This window comes from Lampetra planeri, chromosome 10 (assembly GCF_965212315.1).
Source record: "Lampetra planeri chromosome 10, kcLamPlan1.2.h2, whole genome shotgun sequence".
Lineage (NCBI taxonomy): Eukaryota > Metazoa > Chordata > Hyperoartia > Petromyzontiformes > Petromyzontidae > Lampetra > Lampetra planeri.
This window is the reverse complement of record NC_136116.1, coordinates 9360221-9387178: the sequence shown is the minus strand read 5'-3', so window position 1 is coordinate 9387178 and position 26958 is coordinate 9360221. Positions and strand designations below refer to the sequence as shown.

The window sequence follows — 26958 nt, the reverse complement described above, 5'->3', positions numbered from 1 at the left end:
TTGGGCAGTACAACTTTAATTGGCTCCCAGGATGTCGTCGTCGGCGGGTAAATGCAGGGTACTGGTAAATGTGTAATTAGCAGTGTTTCCTGCATCCTGCGAACAGCGTGGTACATCGACTGTGGCTGGGTTCATGCGCCGTGCCCAGCAGGTGTTTTCACAGGTGTTAATGCTTTTTTGCGCGGCCGGTAACTCTGCGAAAAATACGAAAATATGTAAAAACAAAATGCCGTTGTCTTTGGATTATGCGACACAAAAGTTTGGGGTGCATCTTGCAATAAGGAAACGACGCTGTTTTCCGGAAGACTTATTTTTAATCTAGTCGTTGAGAATTAACTTTCGGAAGATGGTCTTCCACTGCAATGCTCGACCACCCAGAGGACGGAAGACACCAGCCATTCAAATTTATTTTCGTGAAGACATCTTTCGACAATTTAAAGCAGCATGTTTATATTTATTGTCTGGAAAACGACTCTCCATCGTACTGTTTTCTCCCAATTGTGAATTGCAATTTGTTAATATTACATCAGTTTGGAGTGCATCTCACTTTCCAAAGTATCTTATCTGTATTCTTTGGGTCTTTCGGCAAAGCCACGTTGATAGATCAAATATTAAAAAATAATAAAAATAGTAACAATATCACGACGTTTCGATCGCAACACAAGCAATCGTCATCAGGTGAGAAATATCGCGGGAGAGCTGCTGAGAAGATATGGTGGGAGCGCTGCTCAGGTAAGGAGTTATAAAGGTTTGGGATGGGTGTAGCCCAAGGGTCAGTGGGAGGGGCTAGAGATGAAATTTGCATGTAAATGTAAGATCGGGTGAATCTTGACAAACGAAGCTGTGGGGGTGGCCATTGTATTATGAGAGATTAGTATGTCAATGTAAGAAGAACACAGAAAATCTGGACATTTCCGACTATAAAATACAGCACATGTGTTGTTCTAAATCTTAGTTTTAGCCTGTGAACAGTAAATTATTATGTATGCATGTCAGAAAAATAAGTGTATCACATTATAGGCAATGGGTTTTCAACAGAGTGCATTAACAAATTTATTCCGAATAAGGGACACTGTTTGAAATTTTCTGTAAGTGTGATCATATTTTTTCCATGAAATGTAATATTACTATTGTTTAGTTTTAGAGTGGGTCCATAATAAAGGCACGTGGGACTTGCATATCTTCCGCCATCGACCACTCTCATGGTGTCAGTGGCCACCCCTGGACATGAGCAAGTCATGAGCCTCAAGTCATGAGATGTGAGGCGGTGGAACCAGGCTCCTGCTTTGACGTTTTATGTAATTCACAGTTTGCGTCACGTTCTCACATGCCACATTCTCCAGAAAACAAATGTTTGTCGGAATGTAGCAAAGAAAAAGTGAAAAGCGCAGTCGGTCTCCCGCCCAACTGCGAACTACGCCCCAAGCACCACTTAGCTTGCCAGCTGCGACGAGACCGGGTCACGTTCATTCACAATGGCGAGCCATCGAACAAAGACGGTCGCTGCACGGCACGCTTTCGGATACGCTTCTGCGGCCGTCTGGAACGCCCTTCCTGCTGATATTAGGAAGCCACTGGAGCTATGCACTTTTTAATCTAGATAGGAAACTAATTTCTTAAAAAAATATTTTTTCTTTTAGTTTGTTGTCCCCCCCCCCCCCTTCAATTAGCACAGTTGGTCACGTGTCTCGTTGTGCTCGGGGTTTTTTTACTTTTGTGAACTGGGCGCAGGCTCGGACGCGTGCTCGCGCAACCTGTCGGGCCCCGCGGGCGTCGTGTCGTCTCCTGGCTTCCCGGACAAGTACCCGCCGTTCCTGGCGTGCACCTACGTGATCCGCGCAGCTCGGAGCGGCGTGGAACTGTCGCTCCGCTTCACGCACTTCCACCTGGAGGGCGCGACGAGGGCCCCGGGGGCCGTGGAGCCCGCGTTGGCGTGCCAGTACGACCGGCTCGAGGTGTGGGACGGCCTGCCGCACGGTGAGGGGGCACGCGGCCGCTTCGCACATCGTCGTCGTGAAGTTCGCGGCGGAATTGTGTGTGTGTGTGCGTGTGCGTGCGAGCGTGCAGAAACTTGTGTGTGTGTGTGTGGGGGGGGAGCGGTAGTGTAGAGCTTATCGCGCTGCGCTACAGAACCTGGCGACCCGAGTTCGATTCCCACTCACGGCCAACACCGGTGACGATTATCTAAACCGGTCCTGGGCCTCCCCTATGTCGAGTCGGCCTCAAATGAGGACCTGGCGCGGTGTGTAAACATCGTCACTGGGCAGACAAAGGCGGCCGGGCGTGGTGCTGGCCGCCCACCCCCGCGTGTTATATGCCGGCTTTCATAGGTGCTAGCTAACAGCACTTGCCCCAACAGTCTGTTAAGGCTATATGTGGGATCTTTGTCTATGTGTATCTGTATGTGTTGAACTTCTTTTGCACCGTACGTAGCCAGCCATGCTAATCAGAGGTGTGGGGGAAGGTGGATTGTACAGCTCCACATCTGTTAGTTAGATTATTGACATTTTCTTTTGGCTTCCATAAATGTCCACGTGATGAGCCACTTCTTTGAGCCATCATTTGCTGCCGGGTCGCTTCTGAAAAAAAAAAGCTCGTAGCTCAGTGGGCTTTACCTGGTAAAATAAAAAAAACTGTATAGTTTTTTTCGTGATTTTCTTACCTTTCCTGTTGTCTTTTTAGTGTAACTTTCTGACCCGCCCCGGCTGGACATCTGTGAAAAAGAGGTTTATAGCTCACCGGATTCCTCCACTATAAATACAGATTCTGTTTCGGTGGAACCCAAATGTCACGCTCTTTCTCTCTCTCTCTCCCTTCCTCCTCCCTCTCGTCCCCCTCCTCCCATGTGTTCCTGCCATAACCACCCCACCCCCTCCCCATTGCATTCTGCTTCCCTAAAGTTGCCTCTCAATTAAGCCCGGCGCTTTGAGCTGCGGTTATTTAAATCGAGACATTTGTTGTCGTGATTGCTTGTAAATGTGTCGTTTAGCGTGATGTTCGCGTAGGCTTGAGTCTGTGCGGTCTCTAATGTGGGGATGGAATTTCATAGGACCGTTGATGTACTTCTGTTGAGCCACATGTTTTTAATTTGGCTGTATAGCAGCACATCTTGATATAGCCCGAGGGTCTGTACAGATATACAGCCCCACATCGTATATCTTTACATACACCTGTGCGGCTCCACATCTGTAATACCCCCACATCTTTATACTGTTATACCTGCACGACGCGACACCTCCTCTTCAGGCCTGCAGCTTTACTTACGTCTGTACAGCCATATACCACCTTACCTGTATGAAAAATCCAGTCCCTGACGTTAAACATGAGTCCTCGCAAAAATAATTGGAATGCAGCATGTGTTTGTTAGTAGGGATGCAGGGAGGGACATTGGTGTTTGTTTATGTGTCTCGGTGAGGAGCCCAGTCTTTAAATGCCCCTCCTATACCCCCACCCTGATCCCCCATGTACGGTGTGGCCCCTGGTGTAGCCGGTGGTGCTGCCGCTTGTGTGCCGAATGTTGTGGCCGGTGGTTTGGCCGATGGTGTGGCCGATGGTGTGGTTGGGAGGTGTGGTTAATGGTGTGGCCGGTAATGTGGCTAGAATGATATTGTGGTCTGATGTTGTTGTGGTCTGATGTTGTGGCCGCTCATATGGCTGATGTTGTGGCCAGTAGTGTGGCTGATGTTGTGGCCGGGGGTGTGGCTGATGTTGTGGCTAGTAGTGTGGCTGATGTTGTGGCAAGTAGTGTGGCTGATGTTGTGGCCGGGGGGGCTGTGGTTGCGGCGTGCAGTGGGGCTGCTGGTGGGGCGCTTCTGTGGGACGCGCTCCCCGGGGCTTGTGCGCTCCTCCACGGGGATCCTGTCGCTCTCCTTCTACACGGACGCCGAGGTGGCGCGCGACGGCTTCTCCGCCTCCTACACCACCTCCCGCCGCAACGTCACCCGCCAGGGTACGGCGCGCGACGGGATCGAGCCGATGTAAAACCGAAACGCGCGCGCGTGTCAACGAAACTCAAACTAAAAAAAGTGCCGTCCGCGGTATGGTAGAACCAGACGGGAGGACGCAGGACCAAGGGCGCGCAATGTCACCCACGACGGTACAGCGCTCAACGAGACAGGATGGCACGGCTGTAACGTACCACACCACTCCACGTAGCGGCAGGCGGGGAAAACGATCCGACACTAACCTAGAAACAAAGAGAGTGTGCGGCGCTGTCATAATATTTTAAAGAACCACTATCAAACAGTTCGGAGGCTCACGATTTTTAATATTTCCCACCTAAAACAATGGTAAACACGTGTAGCAATAAAACAAAACAATGAAAACTAACACGAAGAGTGCAAAGCGCTCGTCCCAGGGAATATTCAAATCTAAGATCTCTCACCCGGAAATCTCCGAAAAGCTGTGCTATCACTGCCCAAACATCTGCACAAATACACCTTTGACCCGTTTGCAGGGCTGTGAGGGGAGGGGCGATTCTTTGGAACGAGAGAGGATAAAAAACAAATATCCCAGCCAAATTCAGGAGAGTAAAGGAGGGGTGGGGAAGGGTCACGATTAGCTGGGGGTAGGGGCTGGGGGGGTGGGGGATTGGGGTTGAGGTGCGAATGCAGCGGTGAGCTCGGCCTCACCGCACCGTCCCCGGCAGCATTGAGGTTAGTCGGCACAATAACAAATCATCGTGCAGACACAGACGGAGCCGGGGTCGCCGCGTGCGCACGCGCGGTCCACCCACTCGAGCGCAGTCTCCAGCAGCCGCAGGCCAAGCACGCGCGAAACACAGACGGTCAGATCCACTCATTGATTTCATTTGGCTGACTCTGGGTCATTATTCACATCCCATTTGCCTCGATCCTTTGTTTTACCGAGTTTCCGAATTCACTTCTTTTTTTAAAAACGGTAGCCATTTGTTTGAATTAAAAATTACTTGCAAGATTGATGGGATGGATATCAATGTTTTATGTCTTTCCAAATTTTTTTTCTGCTCTCAAACAGGATGAAAATGCACGTACCCTTTATATTTTGTCAGATAAATGCATTTAGGACCCAGGGAATAAGTTTCAAGGCTAAATAGGCTTACACTGGATGTTCCATCTAATCGCAGGCTGTTATGATCAGGATGCTACAGTAAAAACAATGTATAAACTACATCCCACAAAAGCCAGTCGTGACCGATAAAGAGCAACAAACAAATTCAGAGCAATTCTGTTTCAAATACGTTTCATTGTTGCTCCGACTTTTCAGTGTAAACGTAGCGGGGTTACATTACAAAAAAGGCCTGTTATTACAATTGTAGAATTCCAGGTTAGGCCACATATTGAGCATATTTCTTCTCACCATTGGAACCTTATTTGCCAGTAAAAAATATGATAATTGGTAAATACTCTGATGGTGCATTGTCTTTGAGTTGTGCGCCTTTTGGCGTCATCTGATCCAACACCATGTGAGACTAGGCTCTAAGAAAAGCTGTCTCGGGTGTGGACCAATCAACTTCAAGGACAGTGCATACATTATCAGAGTTATGTTTTTTGTTTGCATTATGACTGCAGGTATTGTGGTCTATGCAAACATGACTCCTTGTAAAAAAGGTGTCAGTTTTGTTGCCAGATAAAAGGGTAAAAAAACCAATTATAATATATCTTCTCTCAAGGTTTATCATGAACTCGTTTTCTTGATGCCAGCAGTAAAGCGTGGTGAAAGCTTGAGAGAAGAATCGCTCGACACGCGGCCTCAGCCGGAAGACCGCACTTGGGATTTGCATGCGGCTGCATAAGCCTTCGTGCCAAGAGCCTTCTATAGTTACGATTACGTTTAATGAGTCTGTTATATTTTTTTTACTCACAAGTTCTTAGAAGCGTGTGGCTACTTCATTATCCTCCGTCGATCGCATCCAGGCCGCCACGGGGAGGAGGCGTGCATGCGGCCGCTGGGCATGGAGTCGGGCGAGATCCTCGACGAGCAGATTTCGGCGTCGCCGGGTTTCTACGCGGAGCGGTGGCGCGCCGAGCAAACGCGGCTGCACCACGCCGGTGCCGCGTGCGTCCACGCCCCCACGGAATCCGCGCGAGAGTGGCTCCAGGTAACGCGAACCGGGCTGCGTTGCAGATGTGTCCGTACGAGTTAACGACCCGGAAGCTATTTTCGTACCCGGCACACCGCGTCGGGGACACTCATGGCTGTGGATACTAGGGGTGCCACGGTAAGGCGAGATGTTAACTACCTCTCCTGGTATGCAGGAGGTCGTAGGTTCAATCCAGATCCCGACGCCTGTATATATTTGGAGTTTGCATGTTCTCCCCGTGGTCATGTGGATCTTTCTCTGGGTCCTCCGGTTTTTCCCTTACACATTTAGAAACATGCGTTGAGAGTATTTGGCTGCTGTAAATATCCACATGATCCACCACTTTGTTGAGCTATCATTTGTGGCCAGGTGGCTTCTGAAAAAGAGCTATATAGCTCAGTGGGCCTTGACCTTGTAAAATAAAAGAAATGTTTTATATATTTTTGTTAGTTTAGTTCTTCACATGCCTACTTCAGCCAACTGATCATTTCCTCACCCGACACAACACACCAAAATTGATCTGAATGCATCCAATGCCATCTGATGTCAGAAGCTAAGCAGGATTGAGCACAGTTAGTGCCGGGAAGGGAGACTGCCGGTGCATACTGGGGAGCAGGGCAGCCGAAAGAATATGCGCTGTCTGCTTCACGGTGGACGGCAGAGATCCTGTGACGCCATTCGCAAGAGTAGGCCATTGTGTGTCTGCATTTTTTTGTTGCAAAGTTGGCAACAATGTAAAAATTGACCCGTAAATAATTCCATTGGAATATACATAGCCAATAATCGCCCCCTGCTGAGGAAAACTTGGCAGGACCCTCCTCACCGAGTCTTGAGACTCAGTGAGGTTTTCCATGGGTTAATCAAACGTGATATTAATGATAGATGGCAGTGCAGCAGTGGATTCTATATAACTCGCGCATGTGTGGTGGGTTTTCTCAGGGTGCTCCACTTTCCTTCCACTTTAAGCCAAATATCCACTCATTTCGCTGGCCAAACATCCCAATGCAGGATCCTCCTGATAAAGTCATTAGGCTTTCCTTAGTAAATAAAGGCCATTGTTATTATTATTGACGACTTCCCTTTGCCATGTTTATCTTACGTGTATATAATTATATAATTGCTGACTGCTCTTTCCCCCATCTATATATTCCTCTCTTCTTTTTACCGAAATTAATTGGTGATGACACCTTCCCGCATCGTCGGTTGCACTTGGAGACAAATCATCGCTGTGGGTGATCTCGCGATACAAACAGATGCACAGACGTAACCCGGGCCTCTGGAGGCAGCAACACATTATTTCGTTGCTTGGTTTTTACTCAGGTTGTAAGTAGACGGGAAAAAATGGCGTTACCGGTAACCGCATGAAAGAAAACGGAAAAAATAACTGCTCACCGGTTTGTCGATCATCCACGAAATGTGTAGAAATGAACGTAACATGTTTATCTGCCATGGTGTAATGGTTGGCACACTTCTGGACTTCTGGACTTGTAATCCAGAAAGGCAGTTGAAACAATGGGGCAAGTTTCTTAATTCCGCACCCCTCCCCCCTTCTGTCCACCCACCCACCCTTATAAATGGGCGTACCACATTTTTTGAGTTTCAGTTTTCAGTTTCATTTATTAGGTATAGCTCTGTGCAACCGCAATAAACAAAAACATGAACAAAGAACATCCTCAAGTGACTACGCGCAACAGAAAAATCCAGGAAAGAACAGCAAAGTCTTCCAGAAAAAAACACCGTATATCAACGCTGTGTGCAAAAATCCCAGTGGGATGCAAGCCAAACAATGACAACCATGAGACAATTTTGAATTAAGTCATCACGGTGTACTTGAACAAACAAACACGGCTAAACCATACGTTTAGCCATGTTTCATTGTTAATTGATCGGTAGCCCGCTTGCTGTGGGGTAAAGTGTTGGGACCGCCGATCTCTTCTCAGACACCTGTTCCGTGTGGAAGAGTAGACACTGCCGGCAGTGGTTTGAGAAAAGCATTTTCAGCGTTGCGCCTTGACATTATAACTGAGAAACGAGGGCAAACATATCACGCGGTGATCTTAGGCCGCCGTGCTGTTTGTAGATTCGCGTGAGCCGATCGGTACATTTGTTACAAAAACTTCACTCAACATGATTACCGGTTCCTGCCTTTCGGAACTGGTAACTGATTCGGGAAACGGTTACTGTTTTACTAATTTACCAGTTAGTCATCAAATAAGCAGAGTGGATGAGGTGTGTATAGCATATTTACAAAAAATCTCTGAGAACAATGGAACATTCAGGGTCCACTAATCCCACGATCACACTCATGACTTTGTGTTTGAGCATTAGCTGCAGAGATTTTCTGTTCTCTCCAGGGGTTAGAGATGAAAATGCTTGCTGCGCCGATTACTTTTTCCGTCCCTTTTATTGTAAGGCAGAACTATTTATACTTGGTATACATACTGTCCTGGTTGGATTGCATTGGTGGGGGGAACAGTGGTGCAGTGGGGAGTGTACGCCATTATAAACCTGGCGACGTGAGTTTCATTTCCAGCCACGGTTATTAGCACCAGCGGCGAGTGATATGTCAACTGAACCTGGGTCACCCCCTTCATCAACCACATTGACCAGAATGGTCAAATATGGTCAAACGACTCCCGTGACCAACACGATGTGGGGTACTTTTCATCCACAGCGGACTGACAAAAAGTCTGCAATTTTTCGCATGAAAATATCATTTACCTAAATTTTTCTTTGCATCGCCATGTAGAAACAAACAGGGTAATCATTGCTTAATGCTCGGCACACTAACACAATTGCAATGGCAATTGGAAAGTTACTGTCATACATTTTGAGCCATTTCCTTCAGCCTAAAAGGCAGGCATTTTTTTATTGAAGTATTTTTCGTTTCTTTAACGGGATTTTTTTTTTTTGCCCACGTCTGTGTCAGATTGTGAATGGCAGCGTAAGCCAAGGCACACACGTGTACGCTACTACACACACCGCAAGCCCCCTTCCAACAATCTGAACTTCACAAGAGAGGTGAAACCTGAGCCCGACTGCCGGGCGTGCGTGCGTGTGCCGTGACTCTCTGCCGTGACGGGAGCTCCGTGCTCGCTTGCACAAGCGAAGGCGCCTCGCATGTGGAAAAGCCGAACTGGAGTGTCGAGTTTCTGTAAGAAAGTTTGCACGTTTTTTTAAAATAGTTTTATTATTTGACTAATTTTTTTTCTCTCTCTTTTTTTTTTGTACGGCACAATGCCAGACATGTAAGAAAAGAGTCTCAAACGGCAAAGGGTTTTGATGCACGCATTCTGAGTTTATAAAATTAGCGTCGCCGACACCTGACGTAGAGAAATGAAAGGAATGAAAAAAATTGGGCCCTGCAAGGCCGGGCTCGGACAGCGCAACACGCGCTCCTGAAAAGCACTCGTCGGCCAAAAGAAGAGGGACGTTCTGGCTTCGGCCAACGATATATTAATAATTAACATTACTGTATTACAACTTGGATAACATCATCATTACCGAGGGGTGGGGGGGGGAGGGAGAAATGAGGTTTAAACAAAAAAACTATAAAAACCTGCTGACCTCTGTCAAGAAACGGTCCGTTGTAATTCGAAGGGGGAGAAGCTTGGGGAACAAAGGGCGACGAGTTAAGGGAGAGCAACGTTTATGCTGTTGAACTACGGAAACCCACGAGCCGTGCTGTAAACGTCCGGGGCAGAGGCGTCAAGCTTGGAATGAAATCCCTCAGTGGGTGAGGGCGGCGGGGGGGGGAGCATGGGCCGGGTGGAGCGGTGCTAAGTTTTCCAGCGAGTCCGAGAAAACGCGGCATAAAACCAGAAAATGTGTCGGCGTGCCTCGCGCGTCCTCCTGGGAGGAGGTCTTATTTTTCTTGGGGTCTCAACGGAGCGGTCGTGATGGGACCTGAGCCCTCATTCCCGATTCTTTCCGCCGAGGTTGAGCAAATTCACAAAGCGCTTTTGTGCGCCACGGCGCCGCTTCTGAAGTCTGGCCGCTGGGCGAGCGCACGCCGGTCGTGGTCGGTGGTGCCGGTTTCGGTGTCTGCACGGCGCTCGCGCATCCCCTGGCTTCACGTTCGCTATATTTTGAGCCTGAGGGCACGTCCAAATTTAAAATGATGCCGAGGAATGGGAAAGGGAAGAAAAAAAAACGGCGGAGTGTTGGCAGACAAGTGTAAACTGCGGTTAGTGTGAGCGTGTGATCAGAGTTATACTTGCCAGCGCCACTGCAAAGCGTTTCAAATTGCTAGAGTTGCCCTAAAAAAATAATTAACATTTGCATAACTTGCATATTTAAATTCGTTTGTGGGTTAAGGTCTGCCCAAGCCGTAGCCATCGCTTACAGTTCTTGAGAAATAAAAGTGACCTGAATTAATTGTTCTGTCTCCGTGTGAGACTTGCTCTCAGGTGTGTTCCCTCCTTTGGCTACTACTGCATCATTAGTCTCACCCACAGTCCTTCATCCCTTGGCCAAGGCCCTGCCCAACCCCACGACGACTTAAAAATCAATATCATGACTCTTTAATATTAACATAGTCGGGTTATGGGAAAGTAATGGAACAACGGTCAAGATAATGTCACAAACCTGGTTACCAAAGTTTGTTTCCTGGCCTATGGCTAACATCAATGACAAGCCCACCTTCACCAACCTCCATTGACTAGCATTGCGAAGTATGGGGGAATGCCTTCATCTCGCATGGAAATGCCTTAAACAAAGTGCAAAGTGTACACCACACCAAGAGAGAGCACAGTTGACGTTTTACCTCGAGGGATACACCCGTGAGGCAATTCGTCCTCGTGTTGGTGTTTTTCTCCAGCGAATCGGAACTCAAAAAATGTAAACACCAGCAAGGATGTGAAGGAGCAGCAGAGCTTCAGGTCCCGCACACTGCGCGAGGGCACTAAGTGCGCTGAGCTTGCCAATGCGGAGCCGCGGACCCCGTGGCCCCATACTCAGATGATGAGCTACCACGGACTATTTCTGTCTCTGCAAGGCGTCCATTATTCTTTAATGGCCTTAACCCATTAACGAGCATTCGTAAGTCTTTCATTCTTAAGACTAAATACGACACAAGTCATGTAAAGTGCATATTATTATTATTGTTTTTTTAGACCTCAGGTATGTAAAAAAAATTAATGTCCTCTTAAAATTTTAATCGAAATACTTTTCAGCAATTCACTAAAAATGTCCATCTTTTTTCAATCTTGAGCGTGCTTGCTTTGGTAGTAAGTAGCCGCATCAAGGTGATCTTTGCACCGTGGCGCCACTTTGGAGAGGCTGCTACGAAGGACCACAGGGAGCATCGCCGCTGGATTTAGCCAATTAAAATCAAGAAGCACTCATTGTTGTCAAACCCAGTTAAAGAAGAAACAGCAATCGGAGTCTCTAATTACCGGCATAGCTTTTTGCAGTTGTGCTGTACAGCTTCCTGATGTGTGTCGGGCCATAATGCGTGCTGTTTGGTATACAGGAGGTCGTGGGTTCGATCCCGACGCCTGTATATGTGGAGTTCGCATGTTCTCCCCATGGTCCTGTGGATTTTTCTCCGGGTCCTCCGGTTTTTCCCATCAACATTTAGAATCAACGTGCGTTTAGAGTATCTGGCTGCTTTAGATTTCCACGTGATAAGCCGTTTCGTCGAGCTGTCATTTGTGGCCAGGTCACTTATACAAAAATCTCTAGCTCAGTGGGCCTTTCCTGGTAAAATAAGCAATAATTTAGTTTCGGTTCACTTGGAATCAAACATCGGGCAATGCGCAGTACAACGCACGGTACGAGCCAAATACACGTGGAGGCCACCAAGCTAAGAGTGCAACGATTCAACAAACGGATTGCAGCGTATCGCATTCGACCATCAATCATTTGCTTGCACCTGCTCAGAGCAAATCTGCAGTCTGCGATCGATTTTGAAGAAGCTCCCGGCATGTGGAGCGAAAAGTGTTGGGACGCCGTGCCGAGCCGCGTGCGGTATGACCCGAAAGCACATCCAAAAGGAGTCTCTGCTCAGGGAAAAACAGACGAACCGTTGCCAGAGCCCGCTTGTGAAGGCATCGTTGTAGTAACCGGGGAATTCTGAGAGCCAGCTAAAACAACACCGGCGCACGTGATGTATTATTTTCATTCACAGCTCTCCGTCTTCCTCAGCATGATGGCAGAGTTGCAATATGGCCGTTGAATCGCTGCACCGCAAGCTCTGTAGCCTGCTCTTTTTACCCTAATTTCACAAGTGTTCGGCAAACTGTGTATTTTCGGACCGGCCAATTCACCGGAAGAGAGTGTGTCTGTGGGTGCGGCAATGAACAGTGTCCTGGTGATTTGATGAGTAGGGGGGGCGGTGGTGGTATTTACAGACGTCAGCACCATTCTGAGACATGCATCATCCTCATTACCCATCTATATTTATTTATGTGGCAACACGGTGTTGCAGAATGTGCATTGTTTAGTATTGGAAATTGTGAAGTACTCAAATTAAACGCCTCTCTGTGCTGTGAAGAAGGCCATTGCTAAGCATCACTTGTTTTGCACATTTTCTTAATAAGGTAGTGTTATTGATGGATGTGTTGAGTTTTGTTGTTGTTATTGTACTTGTACAGCTATTAGGCAGATTTTTTTAACTTATTTTTATGTGGTTACGTACACATGCGTCAATCGCCGGTGATTTTAACCAAATTCTCAAGTGTATTATTTCATGGTCTCAAACCTGGTCACCAATGACTGCACAAATAACAGCATCACAATAATATGGGATTTTCTCTTAATTCGGCAACATTACTCTTCAGCAAGGCAGGTTGGAGAGGGAATGCCGCCGTAGTCTGTGGCTGTGAGGTAACTCGAAGGGATTACATAAGTAGTTCTGTGATGCTCACTTCCTCGGACAGTTCATTAACACATGGTGCTGTGCCACTCCGCGGTAGTTATGGATTCTGCAGCTCGTGACGTGTCTCCAGACTTGGCATATATATATAGACTTGGCATACATTGGGGAAAAAAGACACAAAAGAAGACGAATACATCATTCCAGTGATAATCATTCCATCAAGAAAACAAACCGAGGAAAACAAAATCCCAATAGGTAAACTGTTAAACAACTTGCACAAATACAACTCTCAAGGATGAATTTGAACACTTTTACAAAAAAAACAACAACCACAATAATCACCATCATTATTAACCACAGCTCGGGTTGTTTGTCCGGCTCAGCGCGGTCGGCCCCTGGTGGGATCCGGACAAGACGGCTCGTGCCCACGATGGCGGCCGGCTAAGCGGGCGCTGCTGTGTTGTCCTGCTGCGCAGGTCGACCTGCGCTTCGTGCGTCTGGGTGCGGTGGCCACGCAGGGAGCGCTGGCGTCCAACTCGACGGGCGCGCCGTGCTTCGTCACGGCCTTCCGGCTCGAGTACAGCACCTCGGGGAGCGACTGGACCGTTTACCGTGACGTCGAGAAGAACAAGGTGGGAGTCAATTTTCACACCCCCTGATCCGAGGGGTTTATTTGCGGTGCCGCGTGCGTCGTCGACGCTGCCTCGTTTAAGAAGTGGCCGGGTGGCTCGGGGTCAAAGCGCTAAGCCAGCTCTACTGACAGTCCTGGGCTTGAATTTGGGCTTGTGCCGCCTGTGATTATGCCAGGTTTTCAATTGAGTGTATGCTGAATATATTTCGCACCGTACGTAGCTAACGGTGCTAATCGGAGGTGCGGGGTGAAGGACGACAAACTTAACGCGAAAAATAAGTTCTAAAGAAATCCGTTTTCAATCTGGATTTAAAAGGGCATAGGTTCCGGAATCTTCCTAATATCAGAAGGAAGAGCGTTCCAGACGGCCGCAGAGGCGCATTTTAAACCGCGAGTTGAAAGCTTCAGCTTGGTCAGCGATGACTGCACTAAACAAATATGTTAAATATGTTCAATGTATGCCCCGAGGGTGGATGAAGAGGCTTATAGAACTGACTTGCGCTGTACTTGTTTTAGCGTATTCTGGGGCTATTCTCTGACACAGGGTGACGCACTATTAGCTGCAAGAGTCCCACTATATCCGGGAGGTAAAATTTTAGATTGCACAAAAAACGATAATTGAACTGGGAGCCAATGAAAGTTATTAGATGGAGCCAAGGGCTCTGAATTATTTCCAGTAGCAATCACATTCAGATTATACAGTCATCCACACACACACACCATGTTACCCTAACGTTAAGTTATGTTCCACCGTGGTGGTTTGAACACGTTTCACCTGTCAAGGCACGTAACGTTGACCCCGCCTAAAAATCCTGTGCGAAATCATACTCCATCTCTCGCGGCTCGTGTCGGGTCATTGCCGGTGGCGCAGCGTGGGTTGGCATGGACCCTGGTGCAAGGAATGCAATAATGCCTCCCCCGTAGAATTTATCTCCTCCTCCTTCATAGTCCCGTGCCCCGGGCCCCTTTTGGTCCGTGGCCCTCGGTGCAGTTGCGCCGTCTGCGAACTCGACAGCTACGCCATCGGGCACCAGCATTGGGAGGCGACGGCCCTCGGCCCTGCATTTCTCGGTCACGCAAACACCGTGCGGTCGGTGTGGTGATTTGAAATCAATAAGGAAAATCGACTGATCAATTGGAGTGAGATGGGTAAATGTCATCGCAGACAGTTCGACCAGACGTAGCTTTAATTGAAAGCCGGGCGGCTTGCACGTGAGAGGTCATTTCTGTTTGATAGCTCAGCCCTTGTGCACCACCAATCACTTCCTCGTGCCTTCGGTTAACCTTTCGTGCGCTAGCGTGCACGTTCCTGCGTGTGAAAATGGGGAAAAACCTGACACTGGGCCCAGCGTCTCCTCTGTCTCTCCTCCCCATTTTCTTGTGACGCCTCCTTGAAGCACAACCACACGCCGCACTGCAACTTTTTTTTATTTATTTTACCCTCGCAGTAAATCACTGCGAGCTCCTGTTTAATTGATGCCAGGCGTTCTTATTGCCACTTTACGTTGAATGTTTTTTTTCGTTAGGGGAAAATGGAATTTGATTTGTTTCATAAGGAAGGGGAGAACACATGCCACGAAGAATGTTTAGGTTAACCATTTCATTGTGTGCATATGTGTGTGTGTGTGAGAAATGGCGCAGTGGTTAATGAACTGCGGTATGAACCCAGAGCCTTGAATTTTATTCCCAGCCATGGCTAATAGCAGTGGAGAGTGATGTCTGAATCGGTCCTGGGCCTCCCCTAGGTTGTTGCGGGTAGTCCACCTAGCCAAGCTGGCATGTGCTGCTGGCTACACCTCCCCCTGCCCTTCTAAATAGGTGCTCGCTAACGACACTTGCCACCAACAGTCTGTTCAAGGCAACGTGGGGAGGTGGAATCATTGTTTCCATGCAGACGAGAGTTACAGTGCAGACGGTGGCATCGCGCGGGGAGGTCCAACCGTAAACAACTACCAAAAGGAAGGAAAAAAACCTGAACATTCCATAAATGACTTCACACTTTGTACGTCCTGCGACCGTGCATACGGGGGTGGGGGGGGGGTCTCTCTATGGGATGCCGCATTTTTATGCACCCCCACCCCTCGTGCACCTCTATCGCCTGCTACCTCACCACAACCACAAACCGCCACCACACTCTGCCCCCCTCCCTCGCACCACTCCCGGCTCCCCGCAGGTGATTCAGGGTAACCGCGACGATGGTGGCGTGGCCCTGCACCGCTTTGCAGAGGCCGTGGTGGCGCGGTACGTGCGCGTTAAGCCCGTGCGGTGGCGCGGCGGCCTGGGTCTGCGGCTGGAGCTCTACGGCTGTCACATCTCCGGTGAGTGAGCGCCGAGCGCTCGCTCGCTCGTGCACTCGCTTGTGCGCTCGCTCGCTCGCTCGTGCACTCGCTCACTCGCTCCATCACTCACTCGCTCCCTTTCTCACTCGCTCGCCCACTCACACACTCACATCTGCCGTGTATGTTTTTTTAATGAGTTTTTTTTTTGGTAGAAGAAAAATCCCTCACCCTCCCTACGTCCCTCACTCTCGCTCTCTGTCATTTCCTCTGCTTCTCTGTGTTATTTTTGTATGCCCCTGTGTGTCTACTTGCACAGATTGTTTGGCTGTATGTCTGTCCATCTGTCTGTATTCCTCTGCTTCTCTCCTTTGTTTGTCTGTCTCTCCATCTGTGTGTCCGTGCCTGACGCTGCTCACGTTGGGATGGCCGCCTCTCTTCCTGGCGTGTTGCACGTTGCTCCGACGTGTTTTCTCCGAATGCTCCGACGTGTTTTCTCCGAGCGCTCCGTATGTATCGACATGCACCCGCGTGCCCGAGTGCCAACACAAGCCTTATCCCATGCGTCCTCCCCCTCTTCCCCCTTTGTTATTTTTTGTCAACAACCTCCGACGAGGCATGCCATCTGGACATTGGTAAATTATTGTGAAAAAAAAAAAGACCTTGCCCCAAACACACGAAGGGGGCATTCGTCCGGTTAATCCTCCTGACCTCTCCCCCTCCCACTGTGCTCCAACCTCACCCTAGAGGCCCCCCCCACACCCCCCACCCCCAAATAAGTAAGTAAATATAAAAATAAATGTCCCTGAGGACTACCCCAGGTGGTTAAATGTTCACTGGTGGCTTTCCGGCGTGAAATTTATATCTCCGTGTCTAAATGTCTGGAATAGAAGCAGACCGGAGCAGAATGCACGTACACGCGCTCGCTCGCTCGCTCGCTTGCTCGCTCGTTCGTTTGCTCGCGCTCGTCTATCAGATTCCAGGATCCCCCTCGGGGAGACGTGGAGTGAATGGCGTCTGGGATAATCGGCCCGGACTGCACGCCATCCCGATAAGAGAGACTCGGAGTGACGATGTCTAATGAACCGTCACCGAACAATTGCCATCCAGGATGCCAATTTAACTTTTTTTTTTTTATCAGCTATCAGTCAGCCCTTAATTGTTAGTTAAAATGGTTATCGTGAAAATATATGCGAGCAATTGTGCCCGTGCGATTACATTTTCGAACAAATGGCGACGTCAACCGGGAGGCTGATTAAAATTGCCCTTTCGCCGACTTTCTTGGGCTTTCATTTACCGATTGTTAACCCTTCACGAATCGGATTTTGTTTGGAGCAAGAACAATTTCACCAGCGAGTCGGCTCGCGCGTCGTTGTCCGACAACAAATAAGCACCGACGTCCCCGTGTGGCAACGTCCTCTTGCGAATCCCTTCGCGAAATTGTAGGAGGGGGGGGGGATAGGTCTGTTAGAATTGTTTGTGGATGAACACATGTCAGAACCATTCACGGAGTCATAGAAGCGTGATGAATTGGCACCGAAACAGGTCATTTTCGTTTCCAGGCCTGAGAATATGAAGTTGTTTTTGCTCTTTTTAAAGCGTCGGAAAGTTTTGAAGTTGAAGCAGAGAAGAAGAAGGGTTAAGAGTGTTCAGTGCGCCCAAAAATGTTGGGCATAAGCATCATCGGGATGGGTTTATTCAGACATTCTCTGACAATGTTATCATGTCGTTGCATGCAGCGTGACCTTTAAGTGATTAACTGTTGGCCAAGATGAAGGCTGCAGATGGAATCAATCATGGAGTCATGCATGCCATGCAAGCTTTGATAATGGCTGCCATGAATTGAGGTTGTAACGAAAAGATGGATTAAATCAACAGCCAAGCCCGGTAATTTAACATTAACAAAAACATTTCTCCCCAAACTACTCTTAAAAAGCAATTGAATGCGAAATATGTCCTAACTTCTTACTGACATTGGTATAGCAGTTAACTATAATTCTTTACAGAACTTTCGAAATCCACTATTTGGATTACAGCTTTCCAGCAGCGTAGTTCGTCGTGGGGATTGTTTGACCATACTTCACTGCGCTTGTCAATGCGGGTAGAAAGGAAGGGCTCGGGACCTGTCATTACCGAAACACTTGAGCAAAAAGACAGCATTGTCCTCACGGATGACCTGAAGTTGCCAGTGTGAAGCACGTTAATTTTGCACAGCCTTAAGCTGTTTGCTGTATTACGTAGTGCACTTAGTACCCATGGCTAACAGGGCTTAGCCCCCTCGAACCTATTCACCGGCTCTAGCGTTCAAGCATGGAGCAGGCAGGAGCTATGCTCGTCCAGAGAGCACAAGGTCAACACTACGAGCAGAGCACACGATCGACCGATTCAATCTTTGTGGCCGTACATTTAACATTTTCTTTTGGGGGGGGGGGGGGGGGGGCGACTTTCTGTCCAAAAACAAGAGAGCACAAGGTCAATACAAACAGAACGCGTGGTGGACAGACGCAAATGACTAAACTCATGCGCTTGGGGCTTGTCGGTTGACCACGTGCTCTGCTCGTGGCAACCTTGCGCTGTCACTTTTTAGGATATAAATTTTCACTCCAAAAATAAATTATTTTAAAAACATTTAATTTATTAACAAATGTATTTCAGCCTCCCACCCCCCCCCCCCCTAATGAATGTTTTCACCCACCGGCTGTGCTGACATGTGGCTCGATTCTGTCACTGACCGCAGGCGATCATCTGGACAAAACACACACATTTCAGAATGAGTCACAGAGTCCAGCCGTGCTTTTGATTCAAGGGAAGATGCAAACCAAAAACACACAAAGAGGTCTTGCTTCAGAGATGAGTGTGTCCCAGCTTTCTTTATAGAGCGAGACTTTAGTACAGCTGTGCATCATGATGCACTCGTGATGTCACTGCAATAACATAGTAAGCGGTATGGGAGCACAATATTCTATTTATGGCAATAACATCACCATAATAATATGCACGTTAAAGTATAATTTCCATGAAAACCTCAGACTAGTGTCACGCAGCAGTGACTCACAGCCAAGGGTACATATTTACAAAACAAGGGCACTGGGAGGAGCATGCTTGGAATTGCACCGAGACAGTGAAAAGAACGCATGTATCCCATAATAAAGACAAAGATCCCCATATAGCCTGGAACAGAATGTTGGGGCAAGTGCTGTTAGCGAGCACCTATGAAGGCCGGAACGGCACACGAGGGGGTGGGTGGCCAGCACCACGCCCGACCGCCTTTGTCTCCCTAGTGGCAATGTTTACACACCGCACCAGGTACTCATTTGAGGCTGAGTCGACCTAGGGGAGACCCGGGACCGGTTCAGATAATCGTCACTGGTGTTGGCCGTGAGCGGGAATCGAACCCGTGTCGCCTGGTTCATAGCGCAGCGCGCTAACCGCTACATTATCCCATAACATACACAATAACACACGCAAAGACCATTCAGAAAAATAAGTGGACAAATCGCTAGAAGGGATGATAGCCAGTGGTTGTGACAAATGACAAGAGTGGCAGCCCAAAGGTGACGAACATGCCCCGAGATCACGACCGCTGCGGAGATGCAGCGAAGGGATCGGCTCGTGCGCACGAGCAAGATGGATTGTTGCATCGCAGGACTGAGAGCGATGACGAGAATCTTTCGGGGAGGCCTTCATCCAGCAGTTGACAGATCATGGCTGACAATGATGAATTCCGGAAACTCTCTTAGTGCCGCCCTCTCCACACATCATCCACTACACCACGTGGAATTTACGGGTATTTCCCCCCCCTGCTTCGTTGCTGAACGCCGAGTGAGCGAGCGAGCGACGATGCCGCCTGTAATGGGATTCGCACGTGTTTGTCCCAGGCGTGTCTTCAGCGCTCGCAACGCTGCACGGGCCGGCCTCTGTACACACTGGGGGCATTGCTGGCTCCCGAAATAAGCAATATCTTTAACCTTCGGTCAAAGGTTAAAACCACATCACTAATCATCGAATCTACATCATAATGTAATGCGCCGACACTGTATTAGCATTCGCCGGAGAGCAACATATAAATGTTTTTTTGTTGGATAATTTTTGTTGCCGTATATGCACTTGTATGCATGGAGAGTGTTGCGTTTTTTTTGCCTTTTTTCACATTTAAAATTCTAACGACAGGTTATATCATCTTTAAAATATATATATATAATTGATGGCACCAGCTAAAAAAGCAAACATATTATAAATCAGCAATTCGATTTAAAATAGTGTATTATCCATCATAGTATACTTTATCCTCTCGTTCACTTTATATTACCAGTTAATAGCCTATTGGGACAATGAGTGTCTTATACGGGCTAGCTGGTATAAACCTCTCCCTCTGTGGCCACGAGCAGGTCCATGGCTCAAGCTCTTTCCATCGCATCTGATCCTACTCGACTCGTTATCCCCCTCACTCCACCACACTCCATGTTAGGGTTCTTGAGCCCTAATTAACCAAGCATTTTGGAGGTGGTTTCCCCAATGGCTTCCTCAAAGAGTATTTTTCGGTGACACTGTCAACGAATGTAGTTGATTGCCATACTCATGATGTCTGGTGTGAATACGAAGACGAGAAAATCGAGGTGACAGGATTAACATGTTGGCTCTCAAGTGTGATCTATTGTGGCTCTAGTGATGATTTGTTCACTGTGGGAGGAATCAGGCAAGAGGCGTTAAACGGGATTTGCTGCTCTTTGACTTCCTGTGGGTCGTAATGGCAACCAATGTGTTAATGTGATGGTGTTTTTTTATGCAGTCATTGGTGACCAACCGGGCTCACGTGATCAACTCGCTACACTTGAGAACCCGACTTATTTATGCGTGGTTGAAACCACCGATTCAACCCCAGGATCTCAGCGGATGCCGACTCGGTGTTCTGACAAGGGATTAGCCCCTGAACTACCTGGCCACCTTCGCATGAGAAACCAAACTTCTAGTAATCCTCGAGTTATAAATATACTCGATTAAATGAAAAACCAAAGTTTAACCCGTTGACTGCTACGCGACCCACCGTGGGTAGTATGGCAATCAAGTTAACGTCTCAAGGGGGTACACGCTTCTGCGGTAGCACAGGGCTCAATCGGTGTGTGAGTGAGTGTGTGTATGTGCGCGTGTGTGCATGATGGCGAGCGGTGGTGTAGCGATTAGCACTGCTGCGCTTCAACCTGGCGACCCGCGTTTCATTTCCGCTCAGCGCCAGCACCAGCGACGATTTTCTGAACCGGTCCTGGGCCTCCCCTAGGTCGACTCAGCCTCAAACGAGTACCTGTTGCGGTGTGTAAACATCGCCACTGGTTGAGACGCGGGCGGGCGGGCGTGGTGCTGGTGCCCACCCACCACCTCGTGCGCCCGTGCCGGCCTTCATAGGTGCTCATAATCAACGTGTTTGGGTTTAGATCGCGTTATTTATAAATGTTTCATAACCCTCCACCAGCCGACACGGCCAATCAGCAAAAAAAGTGCCACGTTGACAAAAGACATAGTTCACTGCTTTAGCCCACCGGTGTGTTGAAGCGTGAAACCACAACATTTATATAGGTGCTAACAGCACTTGCCCCAACAGTTTGGCCCGGGCTATCCGGGGGAATTTTTGTCTTTGCTCGTAACGGCGCGGCGCGTGCGTACGTCGGGCCCCTTCCACCGCAGACGCGCCGTGCTCCGAGATGCTGGGTCTGGTGTCGGGCGAGATCGGAGACCGGCAGCTGTCGGCCTCGTCGAGCCGCGACGCACGCTGGGGGGCCCCGGCCGCTCGGCTGCTGAGCGCGCGATCCGGGTGGGTGCCCGCCAACGCCCAGGCGGGTGGGCAGTGGCTCCAGGTGGGTGCCGCGCTCGCAAGCAAACCACGTGTCGGGAAACTCCACCGCTAGCCCCCCCGCCCCCCCCCCCCCCACGTGTGTTGGGCAACTCCACCGCTAGCCCCCCCCCCCCCCCCCGCCGCCGGACGCTCTTTCCCTCTTTTTCTTTGTCTATTCTATCTGAACAAGTTCTGGTAAATCGCGATAATGTGAACGGGTTATGTAAATGCGGCGTGCGTTTGGCTTTGCAAGTCTGGAATTAGCAGTTCGGAAGCCGGTGGGTGCCTGTCGGGGCTTAACCTATTTGCATGTTTGCAAATAATCTCTTGGAATTCAACAGGAATGTGTCCCTAATAGCAATAAAGCACGCGACTAAAATGTTGTTCATATTGGATAAACACTTTCATTCTTTTTTTTAAAGCATTCAAACCATCAACAATGATAACAGAGTCGTTACCGAAGTTCTAAATACATCTAGGGGGTGGTACAATTCACCCACCTCACTCCCACCCGGTGAATGAGAATCGCAATTCAGTCCAATAATCGATTTTAGTTTTTACCATTGGAGTGCATAGTAGCGCCTCTAGTGCCTGCAGGGGTGATGTGAACCCATTGGAGTGCATAGTAGCGCCTCTAGTGCCTGCAGGGGTGATGTGAACCCATTCCATTGAACGTTTACAAATCGAAAAGCATCGATGATATTACGTTCACAGGCCGATATGTGTATTGTGTGAGCTTAATTGAACTCGATTGACGAATTGATGCATACAAACGTGCCAAAAGGCACAGAATGTGCCCATCCATAAGATCGAGTGAACACGTATTCTGAGCAAGGGGAAGAGCAATGCTGTGTGAATTATTAAAACCGACCCTAAAATCTTCGTAAAAAATTTAAAATTCTCATGATACTTCCAAAAAGCATGGGCATACGTTTGGGGAGTTCCTAGACCGACAGCAGGGACATGCTAACAGCCGATCTTGACTAAACACATCCTAGCATCCCCCACTTTCCCCTTTCCTCACAAAACAACCAAGCTGTTCATGATACATTAATGTCGAGTTGTTGCTCTCTTTGCCCTTGGGAGACCCGTATATTGGAAGCCACGTTCATTAGGATTAGCTTTGCCTTCGATTTGGACTGATTAGAGTTCAGTTCCGTTTGGAATTAATCTTAGTACAAAATAATTGTAGGGTGGAAGAACACGTGAAACCTGCGGCAGATACCAGGTTCCTTCGCCTGCACGACGTCGCTGTCTACCGGACATCAATTGCGCCTTTCTCATCTACAGCTGACGCAGGGTTTGTCCGCAAAAAATAAATAACAACATAAATAATTAGACTTTTAAACAACTGTTATTGCCGCCAGAAGCAACAGCACTGGAGGCGATTCCGATATGAAATACGGAAAGTCACCAGCAAACAAATGAAAATTAACGCTACAAATCCACGCACTGTGGCGCTAAAAGCACCGTGCACAACACGAAAGAAAAGTCACAATTAGAAAGGCACTCATTGTTGTGGAATTTCCAAAATATCGCAATACTGGACCCTACTGCACAGGAATGATGTGGACACAGTCACAATCTTTACAATTAGTAATAGTTTATAACCTTTTGTTACTCCACTTCTAGATGAAGGCCTTTCAATGCTGTATCGAGCATGGGGAGTTCTTTGACTAAACTTAGCTTAATTGGATAATTAATTTACATATTTTTTCTCGTAATATTTACACAATCAAGAAATAATACTGAGGGTTGAGTAAACGTAATCAAGTATTTTCAATTTTCACAGTTAAACATGGTTTTGAATTGGGCCAGTACTTGGCATATAGATAAATCGAGTTATTACGTGAAAATTATTAATCTGTTTTGCATACATGCATGCATTGAATTCTACACAAGAGAATCATTCATTTACGTTTCGTGTGCGAATTAAAGAATTTGTGACATGAGTATCTGACAAATTGTACAAGCCAGAAATACAGTGAGAAGCAACACCAACGAAACGACAAACGCAAGCCCAACGAGCAATCCATGTTGTCATCGATTGGCAACCCCGTCCTGAGACAATCCATTCCGTCACCAGCGGCGGGTTGGCGGTGACTGAATCGTCGCTGACATAGTCAACACGGTGGAAAACACGCTCGCAGGTCGCTTGACTCTCACGCGTTCTAGACTGGCCGACGAGTGTGTGTGTGTGTGCGTCTCGTGCCATGGCACCCCCCCCCCCCCCCTCCGTGCAGGTGGACCTGGGGACGACTCGCCAGGTGAGTGGCCTGCTGCTGCAGGGCGCCAAGATCGGGCCCACGAAGCGACGGCGGCTCCCGCTGCGGCTGCCGTTGGAGACCGAGAGTAAAGTGTTTGTGCGCAGCTTCCGGCTCCAGCTCAGCCTCGACGGGGAGAGCTGGGCCGGCGTGCAGGACCCGGCAGGCGCCGACAAGGTGACCTCGCCGTCATTGTCCGTGGCATCTTTGCAATCATCTTCGTCGTCGTCTTGGTTTTTGCCTTCGTCGTCACTGATTATTATGATTGCCTTCATCGTTAACATTTTGAACGTCTTTATCATTGTTATCATCATTGTCATCATCTTCTTCATAATCGTCTTCATCATCATCTTCACCATTATCACCATCTTCATCATTGTCTTAATTGTCATCTTCATGTTGAGCCCCAACAGTGGCCATAGGTAGTGCCCCAGTGAGAACGGGGGCTATCACTCCCTCCATGAACAATCGCCGAGTATTACATGACCAGAGTTAGTCGCAGTTGGTAGGTGGCGCATTGCGGGGCATAGTGTTGGTAATCCCGCCTCTTTGATGACGCCTGGCCAGCGTAGGCCCAATATACGCTTTAGTGGCGTTCTCCGGAAGCTCTCTCTCGTGGAAAGCCCTCTTCTACCGGCAGTTCTGTGAGCGAGCAATTGCAGGGCTTGCACCTTCAGTGGGTAGGGAGGCACACGTCCCAGTTTTAATAATTCCACCCAACCCCCCCAGAACCTTGGGGCCGTGAGTTGTGGCTGTGCCCCCGCCTCTGCCGGATAAAACCGCGATTTGGCGCCGACACCTAACACTGGTGGGGCGCTTCAACTCGGAGGCGTCTTGAGTGTAACACCTCGGCACGCGTTGCAGATTAACTCGCCGACAACGAAGATTAGGCTGAGCGTGGCCGTCCTTTTGCGGTGGGGTGTCCCCCCCTCACCCCCCCCCACCCCCCCGTATGCCGACAAGTCGTGCGTTAGGCTGAGCAGGGGGCCCATTTAATGAGGGCGGCCGTGGCTCTAACGGCCTCTCAGGGGTGCAGGCAGCCAGCTCCGGGGAAACGTTGCGGAGAGATTCATTAATGTAGTGTTTTATTTATTTAATTCCGAAAACATAAATAGAAATTATCACATTTGCACGGAGACAAGAAACGGAAAAGTATGCAAGGAAGCGGAGAGTAATGCATGCTTAGCATTTCGTTGGGAGACAGAAAATAAAGATGAAAACGTGGATGAGAAACCATGCAGGTTTAAAGAATAGTTTTGACTGCTAAGAAAAGTCATTAGGACACTTAACTCAAAGGGACTATGGCCAGTGGTAATGAAGAGAGGAGATGGAGTGATGAAATCGGCTCGTATGCACGTGCTAGGTGGATTGCTTTACATCACAGCTTGGCGACAGTTTGGGGAGGCCTTCATTTAGCATATAATGATGATGATGACCACATTCCGAGTTCATTCCGTCATCATGATTAATACGTACAGAAAAATGTCTTACTTGGCCCAAGACTGCATTGCCAGCAGATATAAAATTACTGTTGGATAAAATGTACCACAGTCATCACTAACAATCATTGTCCTGTGACTGAATAATATATAGTGAGCCAATGTTTTGGGCAGTTGCCCAAACTCCAAGCAAAGTATTATGCAATGGCACATTTTTTTTAAAAATATCCTGACACATTATACTTTGCCTAGCAAATTGGTGCAAAATGTTTCTCGTCTCAGACTCGACACCTTTTGAACGTTCCCAGATCTTCCCAGGAAATTCCAATGCCGACAAGCCGGAGCTTCGCCGAATAAATGCCACGCTGGCCCGCTTCCTCCGCCTCTTCCCCGAGAAGTGGTCGACCAACGGAATCGGCGTTCGGCTCGAGGTCCTGGGGTGCGACGCTCCCGGTACTGGCGAATGGCACCGCGAGTGATTTGTTGCTAGCTTTTCCCGGTCGCTCGCGAGTACCCTGCTCGCCACTCGTGGCCCAAACCTTAATGCAAACGGGGGCTCCCCGTTCGAACAAAGAGTATATCTTCGGAGCGCCAGACGTCATGCCAAACAAACACGTGGCGCAAAGCTTGCACACGCATCGGAGAGCTGAAGAATCTATCGTCCCTTGAAAGTGATCCTCTGGTAATAACCGTTATTTGTCATCTGTCGTGTGACTCGGGTGCATAAGCAATCAGCTCATTATAATTACGCCTAATGATGCTTCCGTAAAATCGAGCGAAAACCATGAAGTTGTCTGCGTACTCACTTTCGGCTTTGCCACCTGAGCGCCCGTGCCGATTTCCCACCCCTGAGACCGAGGCAGTTGGCGGTGTCATGTCAGGTCGCGCACATGCGGTGGGGGGCGCGGTGAATGTGGCGCTGTTGTTGCGAGCGAGAGCTCACGGGCGAAGGCCAAGAGGGCACCACGCAGCACCGCAACCAGGCAGGGAAGGAAGGTTCCGAACGGAGGTGGAATTTGATCGCGCCTGACCCCTCTGCCACGACCACTGTGTGGGGGATTACTTCTCCCTTCCTTCCTACATCTATTAGCTCCTTCCTTTTAATTTCTCCCACCCCCTTCGCGTTCCTCTCACGCTGTTTATTCATTAGACGCCTTCCTTTCCTTGCCGGTACGTTCGCTCGTACTTACACACAGAAAGAACAACAACAAAAACGTCCTTAACCCTTCTATCTGGCAACAAAACTGACACCTTTTTACAAGGAGTAATGTTTGCATAGACCGCAATACCTGCAGTCATAATACAAACAAAAGAACATAACTCTGATAATGTGCACTGTCCTTAAAGTTGATTGATCCACACCCGAGACAGCTTTCCTTAGAGCCTAGTCTCATATGGGTTGGACCAGATGACGCCAAAAGGCGCACAACTCAAAGACAATGCACCATCAGAGTATGAGAGCTCGGGGCAAGCATCTACACTATGGGAACCTCATTTGCCAGTAAAAATATGATAATTGGTTCTTTACCCTTCTATCTGGCAACAAAACTGACACCTTTTTAGCTCTCATACTCTGATGGTGCATTGTCTTTGAGTTGTGCGCCTTTTGGCGTCATCTGGTCCAACCCATATGAGACTAG

General features: G+C 48.5%; 1 protein-coding gene across 1 annotated transcript in view; it reads left to right on the top strand.

The window, feature by feature from the left end:
- LOC144720987 (neuropilin-2-like) overlaps nt 1-26958 on the top strand; it is a 43934-nt gene that overhangs the window by 9927 nt on the left and 7049 nt on the right. The window contains exons 4-11 of the mRNA XM_078598233.1: nt 1732-1977; nt 3791-3949; nt 5895-6079; nt 13358-13513; nt 15686-15830; nt 21468-21637; nt 23859-24056; nt 25627-25771. Coding sequence (XP_078454359.1) covers nt 1732-1977; nt 3791-3949; nt 5895-6079; nt 13358-13513; nt 15686-15830; nt 21468-21637; nt 23859-24056; nt 25627-25771 — 1404 coding nt within the window. The remainder of the gene's footprint in view (nt 1-1731; nt 1978-3790; nt 3950-5894; nt 6080-13357; nt 13514-15685; nt 15831-21467; nt 21638-23858; nt 24057-25626; nt 25772-26958) is intronic.